The 24,280-nt window shown below is 62.4% G+C and overlaps 2 protein-coding genes across 6 annotated transcripts; both read left to right on the forward strand.

The window, feature by feature from the left end:
- The first annotated feature begins 1,323 nt into the window (after positions 1–1,323).
- Positions 1,324–14,289, forward strand: TONSL (tonsoku like, DNA repair protein). 5 transcript variants are annotated; one of them, XM_046642092.1, is made up of 26 exons: positions 1,324–1,602; positions 1,695–1,790; positions 2,076–2,218; positions 2,787–2,970; positions 3,345–3,474; positions 3,779–3,950; positions 4,039–4,153; positions 4,721–4,866; positions 4,963–5,115; positions 5,299–5,424; positions 5,546–5,741; positions 7,019–7,074; positions 7,176–7,265; positions 7,585–7,657; positions 7,732–7,895; positions 7,982–8,105; positions 8,244–9,004; positions 9,113–9,189; positions 9,582–9,732; positions 9,815–9,893; positions 10,444–10,745; positions 10,906–11,071; positions 11,320–11,555; positions 12,013–12,086; positions 12,640–12,773; positions 14,008–14,289. In XM_046642092.1, exons 1-26 carry the CDS (start codon positions 1,578–1,580, stop codon positions 14,199–14,201), a joined length of 4,167 nt encoding a protein of 1,388 aa, XP_046498048.1. In that variant the 5' UTR covers positions 1,324–1,577; the 3' UTR covers positions 14,202–14,289. The 5 variants fall into 5 exon arrangements, with proteins under 5 accessions (XP_046498048.1, XP_046498047.1, XP_046498051.1 ...); XM_046642091.1 differs by having other exon boundaries at positions 1,325–1,602; positions 9,579–9,732; XM_046642093.1 differs by having other exon boundaries at positions 1,327–1,602; positions 9,579–9,732; positions 11,380–11,555.
- Positions 14,290–14,451: 162 nt separating this feature from the next.
- VPS28 (VPS28 subunit of ESCRT-I) lies at positions 14,452–19,842 on the forward strand. Its single transcript, XM_046642100.1, has 10 exons — positions 14,452–14,543; positions 16,059–16,125; positions 16,739–16,767; positions 16,883–16,920; positions 17,212–17,301; positions 18,304–18,409; positions 18,533–18,634; positions 19,202–19,255; positions 19,378–19,469; positions 19,549–19,842. Exons 2-10 carry the CDS (start codon positions 16,089–16,091, stop codon positions 19,664–19,666), a joined length of 666 nt encoding a protein of 221 aa, XP_046498056.1. The 5' UTR covers positions 14,452–14,543; positions 16,059–16,088; the 3' UTR covers positions 19,667–19,842.
- Positions 19,843–24,280: the final 4,438 nt, after the last annotated feature.

Genomic DNA, 24,280 nt, shown 5'->3' on the forward strand with positions numbered 1-24,280 from the left:
GCACAAGCCAAGCCAGGTTTCCTCTCCTCACCCCCACTCCCCTGTGAGCACTACATCCCTCAGTTCACCCAAAATGAGACATTTACAAAACTAATAAAAATAATTTTTTAAAGAGCGGAGCAAGAGGTGTTTTTACCACCGTCAGAAATGACACACATCACTTTTGTGGTCTGCGTTCTCTGGATATTTTCTGTATGTAACTACAGTTTTAAAAAAGTTCCAAACCATGTTTTGTCTGTGTTTCCTTATGAGAAGACAGCCTCATGGATGGGCTTTCCTGGGCTCTGCTAGCCATTCGGCCAGGGGTCAGCTGCCGCCCCTGCTGGCCCCCAGCCTGTGGCCTCCCCACCCTAAGCCTCCAGCCACTGGCTGGGCACCACCTCATATACACATCCCTGTCTGATCAGTGGGGAAACAGGCATACAGAAGTTGGGTGCTCTCTGAAGGGGAAGAGGGCCCCCAGGACCTGGGCTGGCCTTTGAATGCTGGTGCTGGAGAGGGAGCCTGGTCACTCTTCACAGCAGCTCTGGAGAGGCTCCCTCCGCTGTTCAGCCGAGCCAGACTGTGCTTCCGTGGCCTTGCTCCCCTACCCCGCCTCCACCCTCGCCCCTCGCCGTGCCCGGCACACCTCACCAGCCTTCCCGCCAAACGGCCGCCTTGGCTTCAGTGCCTCCCTGTCCTGCGCTCCAAGCCCCGGGCCCGACTAGGGGCCCAGCAGAGCACCTCACCCTCCAAGAGAAGAGGACGGCCACCCCGCTCCAACTGCCCACCTCCTGCAGCTCTTGGGGTTTGGCCTTGCCCCGCCACTGCGGCCGGGCACTGGCCCAGGGCAGCATTCCCTGGACCCATGGACCCATCCGCCGCCGCATCACTCCATCTCCAACACTCTGGCTGTGCATCCACTGGCTGAGTTTACCCCATTGGTCTGTTTCTATTTCCCTAGAAAATAAGCGCGTCCATCTCCCTCCCACTGTTTCCAGCCTCCTCCGAGGCCTTTGGACGCGGGCCGTGGCAGCGGGGCCTGACGGTGCGGCCGGGGTGCACGACATCTGCCAGGTTCCGCAGGTGAGTGGTCTGCACTACGGCGCCCCGAGCCTAGCTCCAGCCCCTCCGCCAGCAGCGCCGGGCTCGACTCCAAGAGGCGCCGGCCGCCGAGCTATCGGGTTCGGCGGTTCCGTGGGAGGGGCGCAACTGGTCCCGCCTCCTCTTACATGAGGGCGGTGCGTTCCGCAGGTAAAGTGGCACGAGCAGGTAGGTTTCGGGCGGGGGGCGCGGGTGATCAGCGGCAGCACGGGGCGGGAGCCCAGGAGATCCCCCTAGAGCGGCTGCGGGGCCGGGGCGGGGGGACTCAGCTCCGGCAGCGGCCCCCGGAGTTTGGGGAGGCGGGCGCCAGCCAGACTACAGCTCCCAGGATGCTTCGGGCGGATGGACTACACTTCCCGGGATGCTCCACACTTCCCGGGATGCTCCGCGGCCCGCGGGGACGGGACTGAGCCTGCGCGCGGAGCCTGGGGCGGGGCCGCGGCAGCGGCCGGGGAGCGCGGGAAGTCCGGATCCCCGCGCGCGGAGTCCGGAGCATGAGCCTGGAGCGTGAGCTTCGCCGTGAGTCCTTAAGCCCAGCGCGGAGGCCGGGAACGGGCCTGGCCCCCCAGATGGAGGGGCTCAGCGTCCTGGCCTGGTCCGTCTCTCTGCAGAGCTATACAAGGGCAAGACCAAGGCCCAGAGGAGCGGGCAGCTGCGAGAGGAGGCCGCCCTCTGCCACCAGCTGGGGGAGCTCCTGGCCAGCCATGGTACGTGCTCCGCGCCAGGCCCGGGGTGGAGGCCGGGGCTGGGGGGCCGGGGCAGCGAGCAGGGAAGCCGGGAGGGAAAGGGAGGCCGGGGGGCCGGAGGAGGTGCCGGGAGGGACGGAGGACGGAGGCGGGAGAGACGGGGGAGGAGGCAAGGGCCTGGGGGGCCGGAGGGTCCGGGAGGGACAGAGGATCGGGAGCCTTGCTGAGCACGCCGCCCGGGCCTGGCCGCCGCCCCGCTCGCCCTCGCGGCCCTTGGCCTACTGCCCTGCCCTCCCGCCTGCTCAGGCCGCTACGCGGAGGCCCTGCGGGAGCACCAGCAGGAGCTGCAGCTCCTGGAGAGCGCCAACGACCCCCTGGGCTGCGCTGTGGCCCACCGCAAGATCGGAGAGCGGCTGGCAGAGATGGAGGACTACTCCGCTGCCCTGCAGGTGGGCGGTGCCCCCCCCCCAGCACCCACTCTGGCCACACCCAGCCCTGCTGGGCCACACTTTGTAGGGGTCTCTTTCTCAAGAAGGAAGCACAATGTCCACTGTCCAGGCCTTTGGCCAGAGGGAGATACTGTGCAATGCAGCCTCACCTTCAGAGGGCTGTGGGCCAAGGAATGGTAGGCTGCTCCTTGAGTGGAAACACACAGCCTCTCTTGGGAGCCTGGTCCCAGGAACCATTAAGGAAAATATTACTTGAGCAGTGTTTGTGGGCTGGCTGGAGGTTCAGGACCTGTCCACACAGAGCCGGCCCTGCAGCAGCTCAGCTAACTCCCACTCGTTGTTCCTTCCCTGTAATGACATTGGTTGACTAGAGTGTGGAGCTGTTGTCCCCACAGGCAGCCCTTGGCATAGAGGAGATGGGGTGTGCATAGTTTGGCTTTGGCGTGCTCTGTGGAGGTTTCAAGGAGCAGAGGGTTCTCCTGAGCAAGAGTAGGGACCCCCTAGAGTTGGGGGACCGGGGGGGTGGGGCGGAGGTATGGTTCACAGCAGCCATCCCTCTGTACCCCAGCATCAGCACCACTACCTGGAGCTAGCCCGTTCCCTGTCTAACCACATCGAGCTGCAGAGGGCGTGGGCCACCATTGGCCGCACCCACCTGGACATCTATGACCACTGCCAGTCACAGGATGCGTTGCTGCAGGCACAGACTGCCTTTGGGAAGAGCTTGGCTATTGTGGACGAGAAGCTGCAGGGTGAGTGCCCTCGGGGGCCTGGCCATCCCCACCTTCTGCCCCCTGAACTGCAGGCAGGGGAAGCTTCAGCCCCACTGCCCATCGTGCCAGCATGGCAGGGTCCACCTGCCTGAGTCCTCCCTTTGTGAGGCTGAGATCTGTCCCTAGGAGCGCCCCCATGAGGGGATGCACAGCCTGTGCTCACTGCAGCCTGGCATCTGGCAATTGTCTGCTCTTTGTGCCTGCACACTCTGCCTGCAGCAGGATCCCGGGCACCCACAGTGAGAGGTGGGAAGAGGGGTGGGGGAGAGACTGGACAGGCCTTGGACGGGGCCCAAAGCTGGAGACCCCAAGTGGGGATGAGGCACTGAGTGTCTGGAGAGGGCATCTTCCAGGGACATTGCCCAAGCGAGAACTGAGTGAGATGAGGACCCGACTCTATCTTAATCTGGGCCTCACCTTCGAGAGCCTGCAGCAGATGGCCCTGTGCAACGACTACTTCAAGAAGAGCATCTTTCTCGCTGAGTAAGACCCCCCCCACTCAGCCCCAGGAGGGAGCTGAACCCCCTGTTCCTGGTGGAAGTAGCTGGGGGATGGGCAGCTGAAAGGGCAGGCTGGCTGGACCTCACCCCTGCCCCGTCCATTTCCCATTAGCAGAGGAACCCTGGCACGTGTGTGTGTGCCATGTGCTGAGGGAAGAACAGGCTTGGCATGGCAGAGCTAGAATCCCAAGTGGCATCAGCAGCTGCTTGTCAGTGCTTCAGGTGCCACTGTGCTGTCCCAAAGTAAGAGTGCCGTGGGCACTCTGAGCACCTGTCACCATCCGCAGGCAGAACCACCTCTACGAGGACCTATTCCGTGCCCGCTACAACCTGGGTGCCATCCACTGGCGCAGAGGGCAGCACTCCCAGGCCATGCGCTGCCTGGAGGGGGCCCGGGAGTGCGCACGCATCATGAAGAAGGAGTTCATGGAAAGCGAATGCTGCCTGCTCCTCTCACAGGTGCTAGTTCTCAGTGGCTCTGGGCTCAGCCCCTGGGAGGTCTTGGGCCTTGGGGAGTCTGCAAGCCTCACCTTCCCTTGTCCCCCAGGTCCTCCAAGACCTGGGGGATTTCTTGGCTGCTAAAAGAGCCCTGAAGAAGGCCTACAGGCTGGGCTCCCAGAAGCCTTTGCAGAAGGCAGTGATCTGCCGGACTCTCAAGCATGGTGAGTCTGGAAGGGATCCCAAGAGGCTGAAGCCGCATGGGAAGGGGTAGAGAGGGCTCCCCTCCCTCAGTAGAGGAGGCCTCAGCACATGTCCTTGGGGAGATGGCAGCATCAATATGGACATGTTGCTGCCCCTCCCCTACTTAGTGTTGGGAGGAGAGCCCCACTTCTCTGAGTCAAAACCTAGCCTGTTGGAGGGACACTTGAGGGTGGTCAGGAGACTGGCCGGGTGTTTAGGTGTGAGCCAGCATCTCCACTGGCCAGCTGGAGGCAGAAATCATCCCTGCCTACTGAGGATGGAGTGGACAGTGCCCGCAACCAGGAGGACTGACGAGTGACAGTCAACAGTGTTCCCCTCTGCTGCAAGCCAGGCACTGCTCAAGTTATTTGTTAGTTCTAATCCTCGCGGTCCTGCAAGATAGATTCTCCTATACCCCCTCTTACCAGTGTGTGAGCAGAGGCCCGGACAGGGTGGGTGGCTGCCTAAGGGCACACGGCTAACAGGTGGCAGAGCTGGGTTGGAGCCCCACGCTCTGCCGCCCCCTTGCATGAGGCTCTTACTGGCAGTGCTGGCAGTGGTCCAGCTGCAGCAGCGGCTGGAGGAGGCTGAGGGCAGTGACCCTCAAGGCGCCATGGGCATCTGTGAGCAGCTGGGGGACCTATTTTCCAAGGCAGGCGACTTCCCCAAGGCGGCCAAGGCCTACGAGAAGCAGGTGCACACCCCTGGCTAGGGTGGGAGGAGAGGGGCGACAACACTCAGGGCTGGCAAGGTGTAGGGCGGCCCTGGCCTCACTGTCACTGCCTCCCAGCTACATTTCGCAGAGCTGCTAAACAGGCCAGGGCCTGAGCTGGCTGTCATCCACGTGTCCCTGGCTGCCACCTTGGGAGACATGAAGGACCACCGCCGGGCTGTGCACCACTATGAGGAGGAATTGAGATTGCGTGACGGCAATGCCCTGGAGGTGAGAGCTGATGGCATCCAGCCCTGCCCAGCACATAGTGGATCTCTGTCCCCATGGCTCTTGCATTCCCTTCCCAGAGCTGCCATCCTCCTGTCTCATGTGGGCGCAGAGGGGAGCTGGGCCATGGCTGTGACCAGCTAGATGTGGTAGGGAGTAGCCACTGAGCTCATCCTCCTGCTCCAGGAAGCCAAGACCTGGTTGAACATTGCGCTGTCCCGAGAAGAGGCTGGCGATGCCTATGAGCTCCTGGCGCCGTGCTTCCAGAAGGCTCTCAGCTGTGCCCAACAGGCCCAGCAGCCCCAGCTGCAGGTGTGGGAGCCCACCCACCCACCCTGAGACCCCAGGCACGGCCTGCCTGTCCCCTTGTTCTCTCCACTTGGGGCAGTTGACATCCCTGGGGCCCCTGAGTTGCCTGTACCCTGTTCCTCAGAGGCAGGTCTTGCAGCACCTCCACACCGTGCAGCTGAGGCTGCAGCCCCAGGAAGCTCCTGGCGTTGAAGCCAGATTGCAGGAGCTGAGTGTTGCCAACGATGGGGAGGACCAGGACCAGGACCAGGACCAGGACGAGGAGGAAGAGGGGGATGACCACACCCTGGAGGCCAGCGAGGTGGAGCTCTCAGAGAGCGGTGAGGCCCAAACACCTCCTTGGTCACCTTGCTGGCTGCCCCTGGCATTTCCTCCCCGATGCCTGCTCTGAGCCAGGCCCTGGACTGGAGCTGGTGAGCGTGGGGCCCTCGAGGGGCCTGCTCACAGGCTCATGACAGGAGGAGACAGTCCCTCGGAGGAGGGGCAGCCAATGCTGGTGAGGCAGACGGAGGAGGGACATGTGCAAGGAGCTGGGGCAGTCCTGGGACCTTCTGGGTGGGGGGCCAGGGATGGGAGCTGTGGGTGTCCGCTGGGGGAGGTGGCGCAGGGTCAGACCTGGGGCTATGGCACCATGGGAGGGCTGGGACTCAAGCCAGGCAAGGCGGGAGCGGAGATGGCACACTGGCTGCCATTCTGCAGCTCAGCACGTCCTAAAACCCTCGAGAGCCAGGAGCTGGTACAGTTTCCCCTAGGCCAGCATGGTCAGCCTCATGGAAGGTGGCCAAGAGGGACAGGCTGGGGTGGGCTTGGATTGAAGCCCTCTCAGGGCAGAGGGAAGCAGGGCAGGGTTGGGGCCAGGTGGGAGAGCACAAGGAGTCAGCTGGTTTCTGGCTAAGTGGTGGGGAGTGGGGACCTCGTCCTTGAAGCCAGGAGGGGAGAGTTCCGTTTTGAACTTGAGGGGTCTCCAGAACCTCTTGGTGAGTGACCAGGGCCGTTGGGAAGTTCGGGCCATGCCTTAGGGGTCATCAGTCTGCATGTCACTGGTGTGGGTGCGGGAAGCCACATGAGGGGCAGGGAGAGAGGACCAAAGACAGGAGCTTTAGGCAGTGCTGTTCAAGACAGTCCCAGTAAGAGAAGCCTGTGGAGAGAAAGAAGTTTCTAGAAAGAGTCAGAGGCATAGGAGGGAGCAGAGAGCAAGAGCAGTAGTGAAGAGTGGGACTGGGCAGAGAACAGCTGGGAGGAGTTGGACGCAGACAAGAGGGGCAGGAGTGTTCAGGTAGAGAGCATCCGGGTTCTAGGGACAAGCTAGTTTTAAAGTATGACGTGACTTGACAAGGAGGCTTCCCAGGAGAGGGACAGCAGAGGTCTGGGATGGGAGAGACTGACCCACAGAGCAGGGTCTGCATACAGGGCGAGAGGTCAGCACATGGTGGACAGGGAGTCAGGTGGGAAGAAAGGTCAAGAGTGCCCCCCGTGGGCAGAGGGACCGGCCGGGAGTGACCATAGGCAAGGTTGGGAGTGGGCTAGGAGTCAGCTCCAGGCCTGGGAGGGCAGGGCACTTGGCTCACCTGGGGTGGTGGGCTCGGCTCTGTTGCAGAGGATGAGATGGAGGAGGAGCTCCAGAGCTGCCGGGGTCGGCGGAGACTGACTGAGGTGAGGACAGCAGGGTGAGTGTGTATCCCCGTCCTGGGCTCACCAGCACTGCCTGGTCGCCTCACACCTCTGCTCCCCATTCTGGGGTGGCTGTCCCACAGTGGAGTCGGCGCAATGACGTGGGGGAGACCATGCTGCACCGAGCCTGCATCGAGGGCCAGCTGGGCCGTGTCCAGGATCTCGTGAGGCAGGTGTGCCTACCGCCCCATTCAGCCACCCTTCAAGCTGCAGGGGCTCCGATGGGTACACTGTCTCCCCAAGGGGACAGGGCTGGACCAGGGGGCTGGAGGGAGCACCGTGGCTGCTGGCCCTGTGCAAGCCCCTGAGGCCCTCCCAGGGCTGCGCCTCATGGTGGGGCAGTGTCTCCCTCGCTCTTGCGGGACCAGGGCCAGGCTGGGCCAGGGAATGGATCCGTGGGGGCTGCTCCAGGCTCTGAGACCAAGGCCCTAGCCCTCCCCAGGCCTCAGAGCCCTGGGGTGAGGCCACGCTCCTTCCCGTCCTTGGTCACAGGGCCACCCCTTGAACCCTCGGGACTACTGTGGCTGGACACCCCTGCACGAAGCCTGCAACTACGGGCACCTGGGTGAGTGTGGGAGAGCACATGGGGGAGGGTCTGAGAAGGGCTCTGGGAGCTGACTCATGTCCCCTGGTCCACAGACATTGTCCGCTTCCTGCTGGACCATGGGGCTGCAGTGGATGACCCAGGCGGCCAGGGCTGTGAGGGCATCACTCCCCTGCACGATGCCCTCAACTGTGGCCACTTCGAAGTAGCAGAGCTGCTCATTGAGCGAGGGGCCTCAGTCACCCTCCGAACCAGGAAGGTGAGTGGGGGCTCAGGCTAGGTGAGCATGGGCTATGGTTGGCGGGGCTTGCTCCTGCCAGCCCTGCTCAGCTGGGTGCCACACAGGGCTACAGCCCACTGGAGACGCTGCAGCAGTGGGTGAAGCTGTATTACAAGGATCTGGACAGCGAGACACGAGAGAAGGCTGGCGCCATGGAGAGGCTGCTCCAGGTGGCCTCCTTGGGCCAAGGCAAGCAGGGACCTCTTACCCCTAGGGACGTTGCTCCTTAGCCTGAGGGTGCCCTGGGCCCTGACTCCAAGGGGCAGTTACCCTGGGTGGCAGGGATGGTACGCGCCCAGCCTCACAGTCAATTCTGTCTCCCCACAGCTCCCCACAGCTCCCTGGCTCCCCAGACCTTCCTAAGTAACCATCTCTTTGACCCTGAGACCTCTCCTCCCTCAAGCCCCTGCCCAGAACCCCCAGAGACTTCTCAGGCCAGTGCCAGGGTCTCCCAGGGGCAGGCGGTGCCAGCTGTGGCCAGGCCTCGGAGGAGCAGGCACGAGCTGGCTAGCAGTAGCAGCTCGGAGGGCGAGGACAGCATGGGCTTCCCCCAGCCGATCCAGAAGAGGCCTCGGCACTCTGCCCCAGCACAGCAGACCAAGGCCCGGATTCCTGGCCCCACCAGCAACAGGGAAGCAGCCACAGCGAGTGCCGGCCGGGCAGCCTATGTGGCAGCCATCCGAGGTGTGGGCAGTGCCCAGAGCTGCCGCCGGGGGCCTGGTGCACCTCGAGGTGCAGGCGAGGCCCCCGTCCCCCAGGCAGCGCTCATCCCCGAGGAGGAGTGCCCGGCTGAGGACTGGCTGGAAGACGACTTGCTGCTGACCCAGAGCCACCGGGGCCGCCGCCTGCCCCGCCCCCAGGGCGGTGGGGACAGCGCCAGGCACTGTGCCTTGGAATCGGGCAGAGACAAGAGCCCTGTCAGGCTGCAGGCCCAGGCCAGGCAGAGCCAGCTGCCCCATCTCAAGAGTCGGAGTGCGCAGGTTGCGGCAGGTGGAGACCACAGCTCGGCTGCAGAGCCCCCACAGAGCCCCGACGTCCCCAGGGCCTCAGGGCCCAGCGGGGAGACCCCTGTGGCAGGCCAGCCCTCGGTGGGTGCTCGAACCTAGAGCAGAGCCAGCTCCCTGGCTTAAGGCAGGTGGGGATGAGGGGCTCTGTCTCTCCTGGCTCAGCCCCTGCCTCCCTGCGCCCCCCACTAGGGTCCGGTCCTGCCCCCTCCCATCCGGGTTCGAGTTCGAGTTCAGGATAATCTTTTTCTCATCCCTGTCCCACACAGGTAAAGTGTCTCCTGCCCTCTCCCAGGTGGGGCAGGTACTTCCTCTGGCCCCCGTGGGCTCCATTCCAGGGGGTGGGGCCAAGGAACCCTCGTGTTTGCACGTCGGGACGTGCGATGGCTCACTTTGTCTCCTGCTGGCCCAGGGGCTTGGGTAGCTGGGCTGAGTCCACAGGCCAGAGTAAGGCATAGGCAGGGTCCAGGGTGGTCAAGTCAGGGCTCCCAGAACCACCTGGAGGAGCTGGAGGTGTCCCGAGCAGGGGCAGAGGAGAGGGAAGGAGCCAGACAGGGAAGCTGGCAACCCACAGCAGAGATGGTTGGACCGGGGGCCTTTCCTCGGTGTGTGCAGGAACCTGGTGGGGCCAGGGCTCAGCGTGCCCCCATCCCCACAGCAGGGAAGCCCACTCTGTGGCCTGGCTGGCTGAACAGGCTGCCCAGCGCTACTATCAGGCCTGTGGGCTGCTGCCACGGCTCACCCTACAAAAGGACGGGGCCCTCCTGGCCCCACAGGACCCCATTCCTGACGTGCTGCAGAGCAATGAGGAGGTGAGCAGGAGCCGGGGCCCTGAGCTCGGGGTGTAGCCTGGTGCTGGGGGCCCTGGGGCTACATGGCAATGATGCTTTCCAGGTGTTGGCTGAAGTGACTTCGTGGGACCTCCCCCCACTCACTGACCGCTACCGCAGGGCCTGCCAGAGCCTGGAGCAAGGTAGGGGTCCAGGAGGGCCTCAGCGGCCTAGGCAGCAGGACTGGGTATGCAGGCTCCTCCTCCCCATGCCACTCCTGGGTATCCATCAAGGCTGCCTCCCACCACACCTGTCTTCAGGTGTTCTTTCCCCACCCAGTGTCCATACTTGTCGATGGCAGGTAGGGGAAGATGGCTCCATCTGGAGGTGGGACAGAGAGCCACCAGAGCCATGGAGACCAGCCCAGTGCGGGGAAGTCTGGCACAGCTGGGAGCTGCCAGGAAAGCTTCCAAGGAAGCTTGCCTCAGGGACTCTGAGGTGTGGGGGTGGCAGATGGAGGTCAGGGCCCCTCTGGGGAGGGCCTGATGCAGCAGAGATGGATCAGCACCATCCACCAGCCACACATGGGACTCACACTGTGCTGGGTCCGTGGGCTGGTGGGAGTGGGCCCTGCAACACCTCCACTGGGTGCCCCATGGCTCATGAGTAAGGAGGGGCCGCCTGGTTTGCTGTCCTGGGTTCACAGGGCAGACCAGGTAGGCTCTGGCCCTGGTGACACCCACCCACCTCCAGGGGAGCACCAGCAGGTGCTGCAGGCCATGGAGCGCCACAGCTCAGGCCCCTTGTTCAGTGCCTGCTCCCTGGCCCTGCGCCAGGCCCAGCTCACGCCCCTGCTACGGGCCCTCAAGCTGCACACAGCACTCCGGGAGCTACGCCTGGCAGGGAACCGGCTAGGGGACGGATGTGCCGCCGAGCTACTGGCTGCCCTGGGCACTGTGCCCAACCTGACCCTCCTCGACCTGTCCTCTAATCATCTGGGCCCTGAAGGCCTGCGCCAACTTGCCATGGGCCTCCTGGGGCAGACCACCTTGCAGGTAGAGGCATGGGGAGCAGCGGGTGGTCATCAGGGCAGGGTCAGGACATAGGCGTTCAGCTGGTCACTAGGTGGAGAGGTGCAGTTGGGAGTGCCGGCCGCTGCCCAGCTCTGGGACAGCAAGGAGACCAGATCCTCTGGGGGGCCTGTGTCTTCTGCAGAACTTGGAGGAGCTGGACTTAAGCATGAACCCTCTTGGGGATGGCTGTGGTCAGGCCCTGGCCTCCATTCTGCAGGCCTGCCCCTCGCTCAGCACCCTGCACCTCCAGGCTTGTGGCTTTGGCCCCAGCTTCTTCCTGAAGGCAGCCCTAGGCAGCGCCTTCCAAGGTAAGCTGACAGGCACATGCGCTCCCTGGCCCCAGGATTCCAGTTGCCATCAGAAGGGCGTGCCCAAGGGCCCAGAGAGGCAGTCACTGGGGATAGTCAGGGGACCCAGAAATGGTGGAGACAAGCTGGGCTCAGCAGTCTGGCCCTCCCCTGTTCCCAGCTGGGAGACCCTGGGCAAGAGCTGCCTCCATTTCCCTGTGCACAGAACCCCAGGGCTTCCCAGAGGGTCATGAGGGTTTTGGGCCCAGGATTACACAGCAGTGCTGATGGCCACATGGAGCTGACAGAGGTTCTGGGCCCTGGTGCAGATGCCAAGCACCTGAAGACGCTGTCCCTGTCCTACAACGTCCTGGGCACCTCCGCCCTCGCCCAGGCCCTGCAGAGCCTGCCCACCCACACCCTCCTGCGCCTGGAGCTCAACTCCGTGGCAGCCATAAAGAACGACACCAGCTTGGTGGAGCCCCTGGTCAGATACCTGACCAAGGTACACAGTTGGGGAGGGGCGCCAAGCCAGAGGAACCCTGGCCAAAGGTCCCACAGATGAAGCCTGGGGGCAGGGGGCTGGAAAGAGGGTTGCAGGTTACGGAAGAGCAGCTGCGGGGGAAGCTTTCTGGAGAGCTGCCTGCCTCAGGCTGTTAATTCCTGGCCAGCAGGAAGGGCCCCAGACAGGTCCCAAGGAGCACACCAGACTCTCCAGGGGGCTCTTCCAGGCAAGGCTGGGTCCCTGTGTGGCAGGAGTGACTCACACCAGAAGAAGAGGTGTTTCCTTCTGATCTGCAAATTCAGGGGACGCTGCTCTCCACTGGTGCCTCCAGGGTCAGAGAGTGTTTGCTCCCTTGTTCCCAAGGAAAAGGAAAGATATCCGGCCTCCTGGGTGTGGGGAGTAGGGAGGCCAGGTGCCCCACTCAGTCTGGCCCCCCTTGGGCCTCTACTTTATCTAGGAAGGCTGTGCTCTGGCACACCTGAGCCTGTCTGCAAACCACCTGGGCGACAAGGCAGTGAGAGACCTAAGCAGGTAACGCCCCTGCCCATGCTCCCCCGCCCTCCTGTGCTCCCCTGTCTGATCTCCAGGCCCAGGAGCCTGGGGGAGCTGGGTCCAGCAGGGAAGGACCACAGAGGTGCCCGCTCCTTCCTCAAGTGTGCCCCGAGGCCTGGCTCCTTCCAGCTTCTCCGCTGCCTCCTGCCCGACCCTCTTCGTGTTTCTCTCTTCCCACAGTCCTGTGGCTCTTGAGAGCCCTTCCCTTGCTGTGTCCTTTCCTGTCACTCTTTGTGCAGCAGTCCACACAAGGGCCACTTGCTCTCATGACCCTCCAGCCTTGGCTGGCTCTTGGGAGTGTCAGGGGCACCCAAGCCAGGCAGTCACACCCAGGCCTGGCCACTGTGGTCCTGGCCCTGGCAGTGCCCGGCCGGCCCTGGGGGAGCGCCTATGCCTGTGCCCAGCTGGGGGCAGGACCTGCTGGGCCTGGCCTGTGGCTCATAGAGCTGTGGGCTTGCCTGGGGCAGCTTTGCCTAGTGGTGGGGGCCTCCCTCTCTGGAAGCTTACCCTCGTGCTTCCTCCCTTGTCTCAGATGTCTCCCTCTCTGCCCCTCACTCGTCTCGCTGGACCTGTCTGCCAATCCTGAGATCAGCTGTGCCAGCCTGGAGGAGCTCCTATCTGCCCTCAAGGAGCGACCCCAAGGCCTCAGCTTCCTCAGCCTGTCAGGTGAGCCCTCAGTGTGGTGGCCACACCTGTCACACCAGGGCTGATGACAGAGATCCCTCCTCAGGGACCTTCCTGAGGCCCAGCTGGCTCCTCTGAAGGGGCCATCACTGCCACCAGCCAGACAGCAAGTGTGACACAGTGGGGAAAAGTGACCAGCATGACTGGAAAGGGGTGTGAACCCAGCTCCTAAAATGATGGGTTAGGAGGAGCGTGGGGTCTCTGGCCTGTTCAGCCTGACTCTGGGCCATGGCTGAGGAGTCCCCTTCCTCAGGGACTTCATTCCCATTGGCGAGAGGAGGGGCTCAAGGTCAGGGTGGTGAAAGCTGCCACCAAGGGACCTTCTGACTTCATGGCAGGGGCAGCTCTGACCCTCGTTTCCCTGCCTGTGGCCTGACTTAGCTTGTTCTCATTCTGGTCACACCAGGGCACAGTACCCCACCACAGCTGTCTTGAGGATGACCCCAGGGGTGGTGCATTTGGTAAACTGACCACCCAGCAGCCTGGCACATCCAGATGGGGCCTTGGGCAGGAGAGCACCAGGCTTTGCCCTCCAGGAGGACAAGGGCTGGGAGTTGGTGTGCACATGGGGAACCCCTGGGTTCTTCCTGCTCCTCAGTCCCTACCCCACAGGCCAGGCTGGCTGCTCTGGGAAGGCCCCACTGAAGAAGGCAGGCTGGTGGGAGAGCGGCACTCAGCTGAGGGGCTGCTCCCCACACACCTGGCTTGCTGGCATCTGCTCTGTTTCACCAAGTTCCCTGGGGTCCTGAGCCTACTGGGCACTCTCTGGCCTCTGAGGATCAAGCCTTGGAAGCTTAGTGTCCTCCTGAGACTCACAGGCAGCCATATTGTGTCCATTTTATGGATGGAGAGACCTAGGTGTCGTTATAGACAGTCAGAGGCACAGATGTGAATGCTGTTTATTTTGGCGGATCTCCCTTCTGTGTGACCACTGGCCGTGGAAGGCGCCCATGGTCCCAGGCAGCCCCTCTGGGAGAGCACTCCTTTCTAGACTGTTACCGGGCCTCCCCTGGGCTTCTGCCCATGTGCCTGGCTGCAGCCCTTGGAGCCTCAGGGGAAGCGTTTCTTCCCAACGGCCACACTGGTAAAGAGAGAAGGACACGGGCTTGGGAGTCGTATGGGGCTTGCCTGAACACTACAGGCTCCTACAGGCGCGCCCAGCTCTGTCCTGCCAGAGCCACTCTAAGGCCTGCTCCTGCCCCTGCCCCCTCTGCAGGCTGTGCCGTCCAGGGCCCCTTGGGCCTGGGCCTCTGGGACAAGATCACCGCGCAGCTGCAGGAGCTGCAGCTGTGCAGCAGACGCCTCTCCGCTCAGGACCGGGACACTTTGCGCCAGCTGCTGCCCAGCCATCCGGGCCCTGGTGCATGCACCCTGGACCGCGGCCCCAAGCTCTTCTTCAGGCGCCTCTGACGGCGCCGCCCCGTCCCCCTCCTCCAGGAAGCCCTAATAAATCAGAGCGGCTGCTGCCGCAAGGCCCAAGGCGGGTGTCCGCTTTGCTGTAGGGAAGCTGAGAGCCCGCCGGAATTGCGGGCAGTTCCGGCCACTTAGAGGCGCTAAAGGCGAGGGCAAAGCCTCGGCAGTACCGATCGCGAGCCAAGTGCCCGCCCCCGGTGTCGGGGGCGTGGCCAGGGCGGGGGCCGTCCCCGGCGCGCGCGTGCGCAGGCGTGAGGGGCGGGCTGATGGGGTGCGCGCAGGCGCAGGCGGGGGCGACCCGCCCCGACGCCATCTCCGGGATCCGGCGAGCCCGCCCAGGTACCGCGGGCCGGGGGACGGGCGGGAAAGGGCCCGCTGGCTGGATGGGGGCGGCGACTCTGGCCTAGGCCCGCGGGCGTCTTCGCACCGTGGGGGGCTACCCTCTTTGCGCCCGGGACCCCAAATCCCTTGGCTTCGCCCGGGGGTTGGCGCCTGCGAGCGAGACCTCGTTGCGGCGGCTACCCGGACCCGACCGCCGGGCTCTCGGCGTGCCCGAGCCTGGCCGCCCCGGCCGCACCCCTTCCGGTAGCACGGCCCCGTGCCGTCCCCCGAGTGCGCCTCGCGCGGCGGCCTGGCGGGCGTCCCCGGCGGGCGCGCTGGGCCGCTAGTGCGCTCGTTGCAGGGTCATTCGTCCTCGGAATGGAATTCTCTGGGCCTGCCCAGAATCCTTATTCTTCTTTTGGTCCGGTCTGACCTGGCTCCCTCCTCCCCGGCGTCCGAGGGGGCTGCCGCATCGTGTCTGCGTCCGCACCCACATCCAGGGGTTTGCTGTCGCTGCGCCTGCCTCGGACACGGCCCCTCCCTGTCCGCGCCCTGGGCGCCCCGGCCTCCAGCCTTGCTCTTCCTCTTGTATCTTCGTTCACCCCTTAACCGTCCTTTTTGTGAGGCCATCCCCCCCGACGGTGTCGCCGACCCAGCGCTGCCAGCCTGGGCCTCTCGCCTGGCCTCCAGCTGCCTCATGAGGCACGCCTCCTGGGGTGTCTGCAGAGCCTCTTAAACCCAACACACCCGAAACGGCACACTGTGCTGCACACCTGCCTGCCCTCCAAACCTGCTTCTCTTCCCGGCGACTCCCTCTCAGTCCTCCTTACTGTCGTAGTACCATTGGGCCAAAAACAGGGTGTCATTCTTGGCTCCTTTTAAATTCCCAACCCGGTTCAAGTCCATCAGTGAGTCTGGTGGTTCACCTCCAAAGCGTGTCGGGAGCTTTCCCCATCAACTTCCTGACTGGCCAGGACCTTCCCATGGGCCTCCTGCTTCTGTCCTTTCTCAGCCCCCTGCCCAGCTGGGATCCCCAAGAGCTTGTCTTCAACCCTCCAGTAGCTCGAGCTGTGTTAGTATGAAAACCAGAATTCCTTCTGCTGCACGCTTGATCCCGCCTGCCTCTCCATTCTGGTTCCCCAGGAAGCCCCTCAGTCAGAAAGACCTTGGCCCCTGGCTTGTCTGTTCCTCCAAATTTGTGGGATGTGTGTGGTTCCCTCTGCCCAAATGCTTCTCCCCAGCGTATAGCTGCTACCATCTCTTCTTCCTCCTGGTCACCTGGCTCAGAGCAGCCTGCCCTGACTTGCCATGAGGCCCACCCCACCCCGCCCCCCGCCCCACCTGTTGCTCTGTTCTCTTGCACCCACTCCTGACAGCCTCCAGGTGGGACGGGTGTTCCCAGCAGGGCACAGAGTGCCCTGTGTGTTCAGTGTTGTTTCCTATCCCTCTGCGGGGGACCAGGAAGCTCTTTGTGAGGTCTAGTGCTCCAGTTTTAGGGGTCACCTTCGAGTTGGTGCTGGCTCTGCTCTGCAGGTCTCTGGTGTGGCTGCCTGAGCCTGCAGGATGTTTCACGGGATCCCAGCCACTCCGGGCATGGGAGGTGAGTGTGGGCCAAGCTGGGCCTGGGACCCAAAGGGCCTAGGCTTTCAGCCCCTGCTGCAGAGGTTGATGGGAGCAGCGGCTGGCGATTGGGGGAGGTGTCTATAAGTTTCCCCCTACACATGGCCTAAAGGGGTGGCCAGGGGCTGGTACAGTTTATCACTTTATCACTGGCCCAGAGACCTCTAGCTGGGGCTGGCTGGGCAGAGATGACAGGGTTGGTGCAGCTGGATTCTGAGGGGCTCTGGGCATCCGAGAGTCACCACGCCAGGGAAAAGGTCACAAAGCACGTGACACACATTGTTTCTGCCCCATAAGCAAGGTGTGGTCACCTGCTGTAGAGGGAGAGGGCTGAGGAACAGTGGTGGGGCGAGGGGCCAGGCCTGGCTTGTGGCCCTCTGGCCTCAGAGGTGTGTCTTCTGCTCAGGTCCCCCCAGGAACTTGGGGGGCCAAGAGTGGAATTCCCATCCTCCAGCTACCTCTGGGCTCTTGGAGACAGCACAGGGAGAGGCCTCAGGAGAGGTTCTGAAATGAGAATGGGTCCAGGACAGGCAGACAGGCCCATTAGGGGTCGCCTTGTGGCCCGCCTAGCAGCTCTGTTTCCTCTGTTGCAGCCCCTGGAAACAAACCAGAGCTGTATGAGGTGAGTGGCTGACACTCACCTGGCTGGCATTGGCCAACAGCCAATGCCCATGTGAGCTTCCCCAGGACCCTGCAGCCACCCTGGTGCCACTGACACACTGCCCCCTCTCCAACAGGAAGTGAAGCTGTACAAGAACGCCCGGGAGCGGGAGAAGTGAGTCTAGCACCCAGGCTGCCCACCCCCAAGGAACACATCCATGCCTGCCCGCCTCCCCCAGACAACCTCCCCCAACCCCAGACCCACCCCCACACCGACGGTCAGAAGCACATGGGGTCAGGCTGGGGAAGCAGTGCTGCAGTGCCGTGGAGCCTTGCTGAGGGCCGGGTGGGAGAGGCAGACTGTGCCGAGCTGCTGTGGCTGTGCCCGGGCAGCTGTGCCCCGGGCTCTGGGGGCTTCGGCTTCCTTGCCTCGGTGGACACAGTCCAATAAAGACACTCTCCTTAGGTATGACAACATGGCAGAGCTGTTTGCGGTTGTGAAGACAATGCAGGCCCTGGAGAAGGCATACATCAAGGACTGTGTCACCCCCAATGAGTGAGAGCCTGCCATCCCTGTGCCGTCGATGGCACCCATCCTCGGAAGCTTGTTTCTGCCCTCCAGGGCCTGGGTGCTTAGTAGGAAACAAGAGCAAGGGTCTGAGGCCCGAGCTGGGGATTCGTGTGGGTCTCCGCCTCTTCTGTCAGGCTGTGAGTTGCCCACTTCCGTGGGGCCTGCCCAGCACCAGGAGGGTGCCCCTAGGTGCTGGTGGCCTCAGTGTTGTCTCAGCTGGGGAAGTCCTGATGGTGGTACTGAGTGTCCCAGGGGAGAATTGTGCCCACCACCCTGGTGCTGGGGTTCCATCCCAGCCCTGCTCTCCTGGGCACAGATGTCCTTATCAGTGAGAGGGCTTCAGAAAGTGAGAAGGAGTGTTGGAGAGGCCAGTTTGTGAGGTGCTGCTGGCCAGGCCTGGTGCCCAGGAGGTACGTAGGGTCTTTATTCAGTGAAACAGGCCCGCCCCTTAGGACTTTTTTTTTTTTTTCGTTTTTTTTTGGTGAGGAAGATTCACCCTGGGCTAACATCTGTGCCAGTTTTTCTCCATTTTGCATGTGGGTCACCACCACAACATGGCCATTGACTGTTGTAGGTCCACACCCAGGATCCGAACCCGTGAACCCAGGCCACAGAAACAGAGCATGGTTGAACTTAACCACTACACCACGGGGCCTGCCCCAGACCATGAGCTTCTGATGTGGAGGCATGGTCAACATCCCAGGAGAGCGGGCACGAGGGGCTGGCCAGGCCTCTGCCTAGTGCTGGGCTTGGGGCCAGTTTGCACAGTCCAGGCCTGGTCGTGTGTGGCAGCCATACCTTGCACTCCCCTGTCATCCAGAGCTCTTCCTTGTGTAGACCCCCCAGCCTCCCCTCGACAGCCCGTATCTGACCTGTCACCCAGCCCTCCGGGACACCTGCCCCATGCCTGGATGGGCCAAGGGAGAGTGGCATGTGCCGGGCAGGGCTGGCCCAGTGCTGAGGGCAGCGGCCTGGCCCTCTCCCTAGGTACACGGCAGCCTGCTCCCGGCTTCTGGTCCAGTACAAAGCTGCCTTCCGACAGGTTCAGGGCTCAGAGATCAGCTCCATTGATGAGTTCTGCCGCAAGTTCCGTGTGAGTGAGCTGCCCCTCCACCCCGAGGGGCGGGAGGTGGGAAGTGTGGGTGCTGTTGGGACAGGGCCTGGCCAGCACAGGCCTGCTGTCCTGCAAGGCCCAGCACTCTGTGCCCTCCCTCAGCTGGACTGCCCACTTGCCATGGAGAGGATCAAGGAGGACCGACCCATCACCATCAAGGACGACAAGGGCAACCTCAACCGCTGCATTGCAGATGTCGTCTCGGTGTGCCCCATGGCCTCCCGGGAGCCCTGCAGGGAGGCAGGAAGGCCGATGCTGCCGGCCATGGTCACACATTCACACTGAGTCCTGGGGCTTGCAGGGCTGTGCAGCATTTGGACTCATTGGGTGGGAGCCCCCCATAGCTGGGAATGAGAGAGGTGGGCAGGCTTTTCTCCCTGGGCAGCATCCAGGAAGCCCCCCTGAGGGTCCTCCCCAGCCTGAGACCCATGTGGGTCATGCCCAGGCTCAACACAGCCAGGGCTCCCACAGCCCCAGGAGGCCCAGCCAAAGCGGGGCCATGAGCAGCAGCAGCCCCCACGTCTATGGGCCATGCAGCATGGGGAGGAGCCCCAGGCTGCAGGGATGGGGTGCAGGAGGAGCCGCAAGGGACCAGACAGCTGAGGCTGAGGAGGGAGAGGTGGGTTCCTGAGGCCAGAGGCCAGAGGGGCTGGGCGAGGGCTGACCTGGGCTCAGCCCTGCAGAGGAGCCAGGCTTGTAGGCTACAGGTGGTCTCCATCCTCAAGAGCTTAGGGTGGGTCTGTGTTGCCTCATTCACACACTTGCCTCCAGCTCTTCATCACAGTGATGGACAAGCTGCGCCTGGAGATCCGGGCCATGGACGAGGTGTGGCTCCTGGGTCGGGCAGGGTGGGTTGGGGGACTCGGAGCACCAGCAGTGGGGGGCAGGGAGCAGGCTTGGCACACAGCAGGGGACAGGGGGTGGTTCCAGTGTAGCCTTGTCCACAGATCCAGCCTGACCTGCGGGAGCTAATGGAGACTATGCACCGTATGAGCCACCTGCCCCCTGACTTTGAGGGCCGACAGACCGTCAGCCAATGGTGAGTGTCCCCTTAGCTGAGCTGCTGTGTGCCCTTGCAGCTCTGTAAGCCCACACACGCCAGCACTGTGCTCCTGCAGGCTGCAGACCCTGAGCGGCATGTCAGCATCAGACGAGCTAGACGACTCCCAGGTGCGCCAGATGCTCTTCGACCTGGAGTCAGCCTACAACGCCTTCAACCGCTTCCTGCATGCCTGAGCCTGCAGTCTCCCGCCACAGCCTCCCATGATTGTTCCTGCTTCCTTCGGACACCCGATCCCTGGACGGTCTGCACAGCTCTTGCTGTCTATAGTAGCCCTGTCTGTGTGTCCATCTATGGTGTTTTGACCCCAGAGGCCCCTCTCCTCCTCACAATAAAGATGCTTTCTAACGTCTCTGCTACTGTCTACGACTCCCCCCATCAGGCCTACCCCGCATGTTTGTTGCTCTCTGGGCCTCAGGTGGGATCCTGCCATCCTGGAGCACTCAGGCTCTGAGCACACAGCCGGTTCATCAGAGGAGGGCCTGAGTGCCCGTTCAGGGGCCACAGCCTCCCTGGTGGGCACTGCCTGGGCAAACGAGGGCAGGTGAGCCTTCACCTGGGCCAGATGTGGCTTGAATCTGACCACAGAGGAGGCCACCTGCCATACCCACCTCTCCAGCCCTTGTCTGAGAACTCCAGGCAGCTTGGGGCCCAGCTGGCTAGAGGCAGCGGTAGCTGTGTCGCCCCAGGTTTGGAAATGTGGCTACAGCCCCTCCAGCATCTCCCCATCCTGAGGGACACTGCAGGCCAGCACAGCGCTTCTGACTTTTCACAGCAGGGCCCTAGGTACGGTGGCTTACTGGAGCCCAGTACGTAAGTCATGGTGGGGGCAGTTTGTCCTCCTGCCCGCCACCAAGGGTGTTCTCGCACGGGAGCAAGGCCTAGCCAGTAGGTGCCACAGAGCTCCTGGGCCAGCCTAGCCTGAGGCCTGGTGAGGGAAGCAATAGACTACAGGTGGGGACATGGGTGTGCAAAGGCCAACACTGATTCATTTACTAGTGTTTACTGTGCACCTGCTACAAGGCAGACACTGTCAGCACTGAAGGCAGCCCTGCCCTGTGGTGTCCACGTCCATGTCCTTGTCCTCACGGGCGGACAGCAGCAAACCACAAGACCAAAGCTCTGGACTCCAAGATACATTGTTTCATGTTTTAGCAGCTCTCGCATTGGGGTTGGGGATGCGCTGGAGTTTAATTGTAGCATTTTCTCATTTTTAATGGTGCTTTCTTGATACCTGTGGGATCAAGAAGCACAAAACAAGGCATGTAGTATTTCAGGTGGTGATAAGCGGGGTTGAAGGCTGCCAGTGGAGGGGTGCCATTTCACATGGGGCACTCAGGGCCAGCTGGCCAACCCTGGACAAAAGAACAAGGAGGGAGCCAGGTTCCACAGGGGGAAGAGGGGAGCAGGGGTTGATGCTCCGAACAGAGGCATGTCCCCATTATCACTTGGGTTTTACAGGGGAAAGAGAAGAACAGAGGGGAAAGAGAAGAGACAGAGCCACTGGTGTGGGAGGCCAGGCCCAGGCGGGGTGGGGTGGTGGTGATGACACCATCAGGTTCTTGATGTGGACTGTGCTGCAAGTTGTGCCTACAGGATTTATCGCTGGGCTGGATGCGGTGGAGGGTGAGAACTCCAGGATTACACCCAGGCTTGGCACTTGAGCAACTGGACGGATGGAAGAGCTCCAGCTGAAATGTGGACTCCTGCGGGGGAGCGGGGGCTCTGGGATGGAGTAGCCAGAGCTCTGTTTGCACAGGCTGAGTTGGGTTTGTCTCTCAGACAGTCAAGGGGAGCTGTCAAGTGGATGGCGGGACATCGGAGGCTGGAGTTGCAGAGGGAAGTGTGCAGCACAAAGGCTCCGTGTCTGTGGGGCAGAAGCCTGCAATCAGGTGCCAGGAATTCTACCCAAGAGGTCCAAGGACTGGCACTGCCATGCTTGGAGGTTGGGGATAGAAAGACGCGCAAAGGAGCCAAAGAAGGGGCACCAGGGCCAGGGTAGGAGACCCAGGGGGTCCAGGGCAGACTGAGCCAAGGAGAAACACCAGTAGGTCTGTCCTCTGGGGCTCTCAGTGACCTCGACAAGAGTGGGGGGAGGTGGGGCTTCTGGGGAACCTGGGAGAGGCTGTCAGAGCCAGATCCAGGGCTGCACTGTCAAGGGCTGAAGGGGCAAAGGATCAGGGGAGGTTCTTTTTTTTATTTTTAAAGACTAGCACATGAGCTAACGACTGTCACCAATCTTTTTTTTCTCCTTCTTCCCAAAGCCTCCTGGTGCATAGTTGTAGGTTCTAGTTGTGAGTGCCTCTGGTTGTGCTGTGTGGGCCTGATGAGCGGTGATATGTCCGCGCCCAGGATCCAAACCGGCAAAACCCTGGGCCGCCAAAGTGGAGCGCGTGAACTTAACCACTGGGCCACAGGGCCAGCCCCCAGTCTATATTTTTTTATTGCAATAAAATACATAAAACATAAAATTTGCTATTTTAAACATCTCTAAGTTCAGTGGCGTTAAGTATATTAACAGTGCTGTGCAGCCACCACCACTCATCTCCAGGACTCTTCATCTTCCCACACTGAAACTGTCCCCGTTAAACAACTCCCCATCCCCCTCCCCCAGCCCCTGGCAGCCACCATGCTGCCTGCTGTCCCTAGATCGACTCCTCTAGGGACCTCACATGATTGGGATCACACAGTATACGTCTCTCTGTGATGGGCTTATTTCACTTAGCATAATGTCTTCAAGGTTCATCCATGTTATAGCGTGTATCAGAACTTCCTTCCTTTTTAAGGCTGTATAATATTGAGTTCTATGTATTTACCACACTTTGTTTATCCGTCCGTCCATAGATGGACACTTGGGCTGTTTCTGTGTGTTGGCCACTGTGAACATGGGCATGTGTTTTAAGACAGGAGTGACTGCAGTGTGCCTGTTGGATGACGGAATGATGCAGGAGGGGTCTGTGGATACAGGAGAGGGTGCAGCACCCAGAGGACAACCCAGCACCAGGCGGGGGGCAGGCAGGTGTGCAGGGGAGCTGGTGACTCTGTCTGTGGCTGCTCTAGGCTAGGAAGGAGGACATCGGCTGGGAGAGGTGGGGGGACATGAAGTAGAGGAATGTGGGCCAGCACTGAGGTCTGCTGAGGTGTGAGGGGCTGCTGAGGGGAGTGCCAGCCATGTGCTGAGCCCTCAAGGGCTCAGGCAGGTCTGCCCCTCAGCCAGGGACCTGGGAAGGCCAGTGGGTGGCTGGGCTGAGACCTTTGCCCAGAAGCTAACAGACCCTTGAGTAGTGGCCTAAGGCGGCAGCCTGGTCCCAGGTTCCAGCTCCAGCTGGCCCAGCCGTCCTGATGTGGTAGGTGAGGAAAAAGACCAGTTTGGGCCCACAGTTTTCAGAACTGTGTGAGGGGGTGTCTGAAGCTCTCCCGCTTCCCTCATTGACCCAGGGATCCGGGAATCATCTAGATCCTGAAGGCTCTTCCCATCCCCTCCCCTGCCCCAGCACCCGCTTAGGACCCATGGATGTCACATCTTGGTGCTGTCCAGCATGTGTGTGGGTGGGGTGGGCAGGAGAAGCACTTGACCCCAGGCCCAGGACATTGTCCTAAGCCTGATGCCCTGCCCTGGGTGCCAAAGGACACTGGGGACAAAGTCCTTGGGCCTAGGCTTCCCCACCCCAACCACACTCCACCCCATGGCTGTATGTCATATCTACCCTCAGGGTCAGGGGTCACTGAACCAGGTGAGGAGGGGCCCTCCAAAAGGCAAGGCTGCCCTGAGACCTGGGTGGTGGTGTTGGCTGGCTCCCTGGGGTCTGCCCCTTCCCCTAGACTGCCAACTAGGCAGAGATAAGGCCCAGGGGTTCAAAGGCCAGAGAGGGAACCTGCAGGGAGGGGCAGGGAGCAGGGCTGGGAGCCACAGCCCTCCCCCACCCCCCTGGGCCTAGAGCCCAGGATCCTGCCACACTTCCTCCCCACCTGCAGAGCCCCTCCCCACGGGCCAGGGGAAGGCAATGTTGGGGGGCGGGGGGGATGGTGGAGGACTCAGGTTCCCATTTGTCCGTGTACGGCTTTCCTAGGGAATTTTCTCTGGAACATTTGTGGGGGAGCATGACTGAGCTGGCACCTCATCGGTTCCCTTGGACTCCAGCCCACCCCCAACACGGAGGGCCTAGGAGGAGAGGGCCCCACATCTCCACCCCCAACTGGGACCTCAAAGGCTCTGGGGTGGCGGTGGTGGGGTGGGGTTGGGGGTGGTCTAAGCTGCCTGAGCCAGCCAGGCCCCGCTGGAAGGGGCTGGGAGGGGAGTGGGGCAAGGGTGTGTAGAGGGGGGCAAGGGTGTGTGCTGGGGAGCTCACCGGTGGACTGCTGGGGATGGGGTCTGTGTGAGACTGTGCTGGCACCCATGCACCTCTGCCCCAGGCCCCTGTGCCTGAGGCAGCCCCTAGAGAGAGGGCCACAGGAGGTGACACCCCAGATCCTTGGGGGAGTGGAGAGGGTGGCCCTGCCCACAGCTCTAAGGGGTGGCAGGCAGGCTAGCGCAAGCCCAGGCTGCCTTGGCCAGGGGAAGGGGCCCAGCCCTCGCCCCCCACAGGCAGCGGCTCCTCGCTGTGGGGAGGATCTGCCACTGGAATGGTTAACCCACGACGCCTTCAGCAGCCAATCACAGAGCCCTGCAGGAAATACCTGAGAGAGATCCTCGTGCCTGGGCCGGGCGGGTCGAGCCCAGCCCTAGTCCAGCCCCAGGCAGCCTGTGCCCGCCCGCAGCCAGCCCCAGCGAACACAGCCTCCCTAGGGCA

Source organism: Equus quagga, chromosome 16 (assembly GCF_021613505.1).
Source record: "Equus quagga isolate Etosha38 chromosome 16, UCLA_HA_Equagga_1.0, whole genome shotgun sequence".
In the NCBI taxonomy this organism is placed as follows: domain Eukaryota; kingdom Metazoa; phylum Chordata; class Mammalia; order Perissodactyla; family Equidae; genus Equus; species Equus quagga.

Excerpts from the sequence above, each read along its gene's own strand:
- TONSL (XM_046642091.1), top strand. The coding sequence starts at position 1,578 with ATGAGCCTGGAGCGTGAGCTTCGCC. Across the intron at positions 7,658-7,731 it reads CTGCAACTACGGGCACCTGG|ACATTGTCCGCTTCCTGCTG; the intron begins GTGAGTGTGGGA and ends CCTGGTCCACAG. Across the intron at positions 12,087-12,639 it reads GCAGTGAGAGACCTAAGCAG|ATGTCTCCCTCTCTGCCCCT; the intron begins GTAACGCCCCTG and ends CCCTTGTCTCAG.
- VPS28 (XM_046642100.1), top strand. The coding sequence starts at position 16,089 with ATGTTTCACGGGATCCCAGCCACTCCGGGCATGGGAG. Across the intron at positions 16,921-17,211 it reads AACGCCCGGGAGCGGGAGAA|GTATGACAACATGGCAGAGC; the intron begins GTGAGTCTAGCA and ends CACTCTCCTTAG. Across the intron at positions 18,410-18,532 it reads AGTTCTGCCGCAAGTTCCGT|CTGGACTGCCCACTTGCCAT; the intron begins GTGAGTGAGCTG and ends GCCCTCCCTCAG.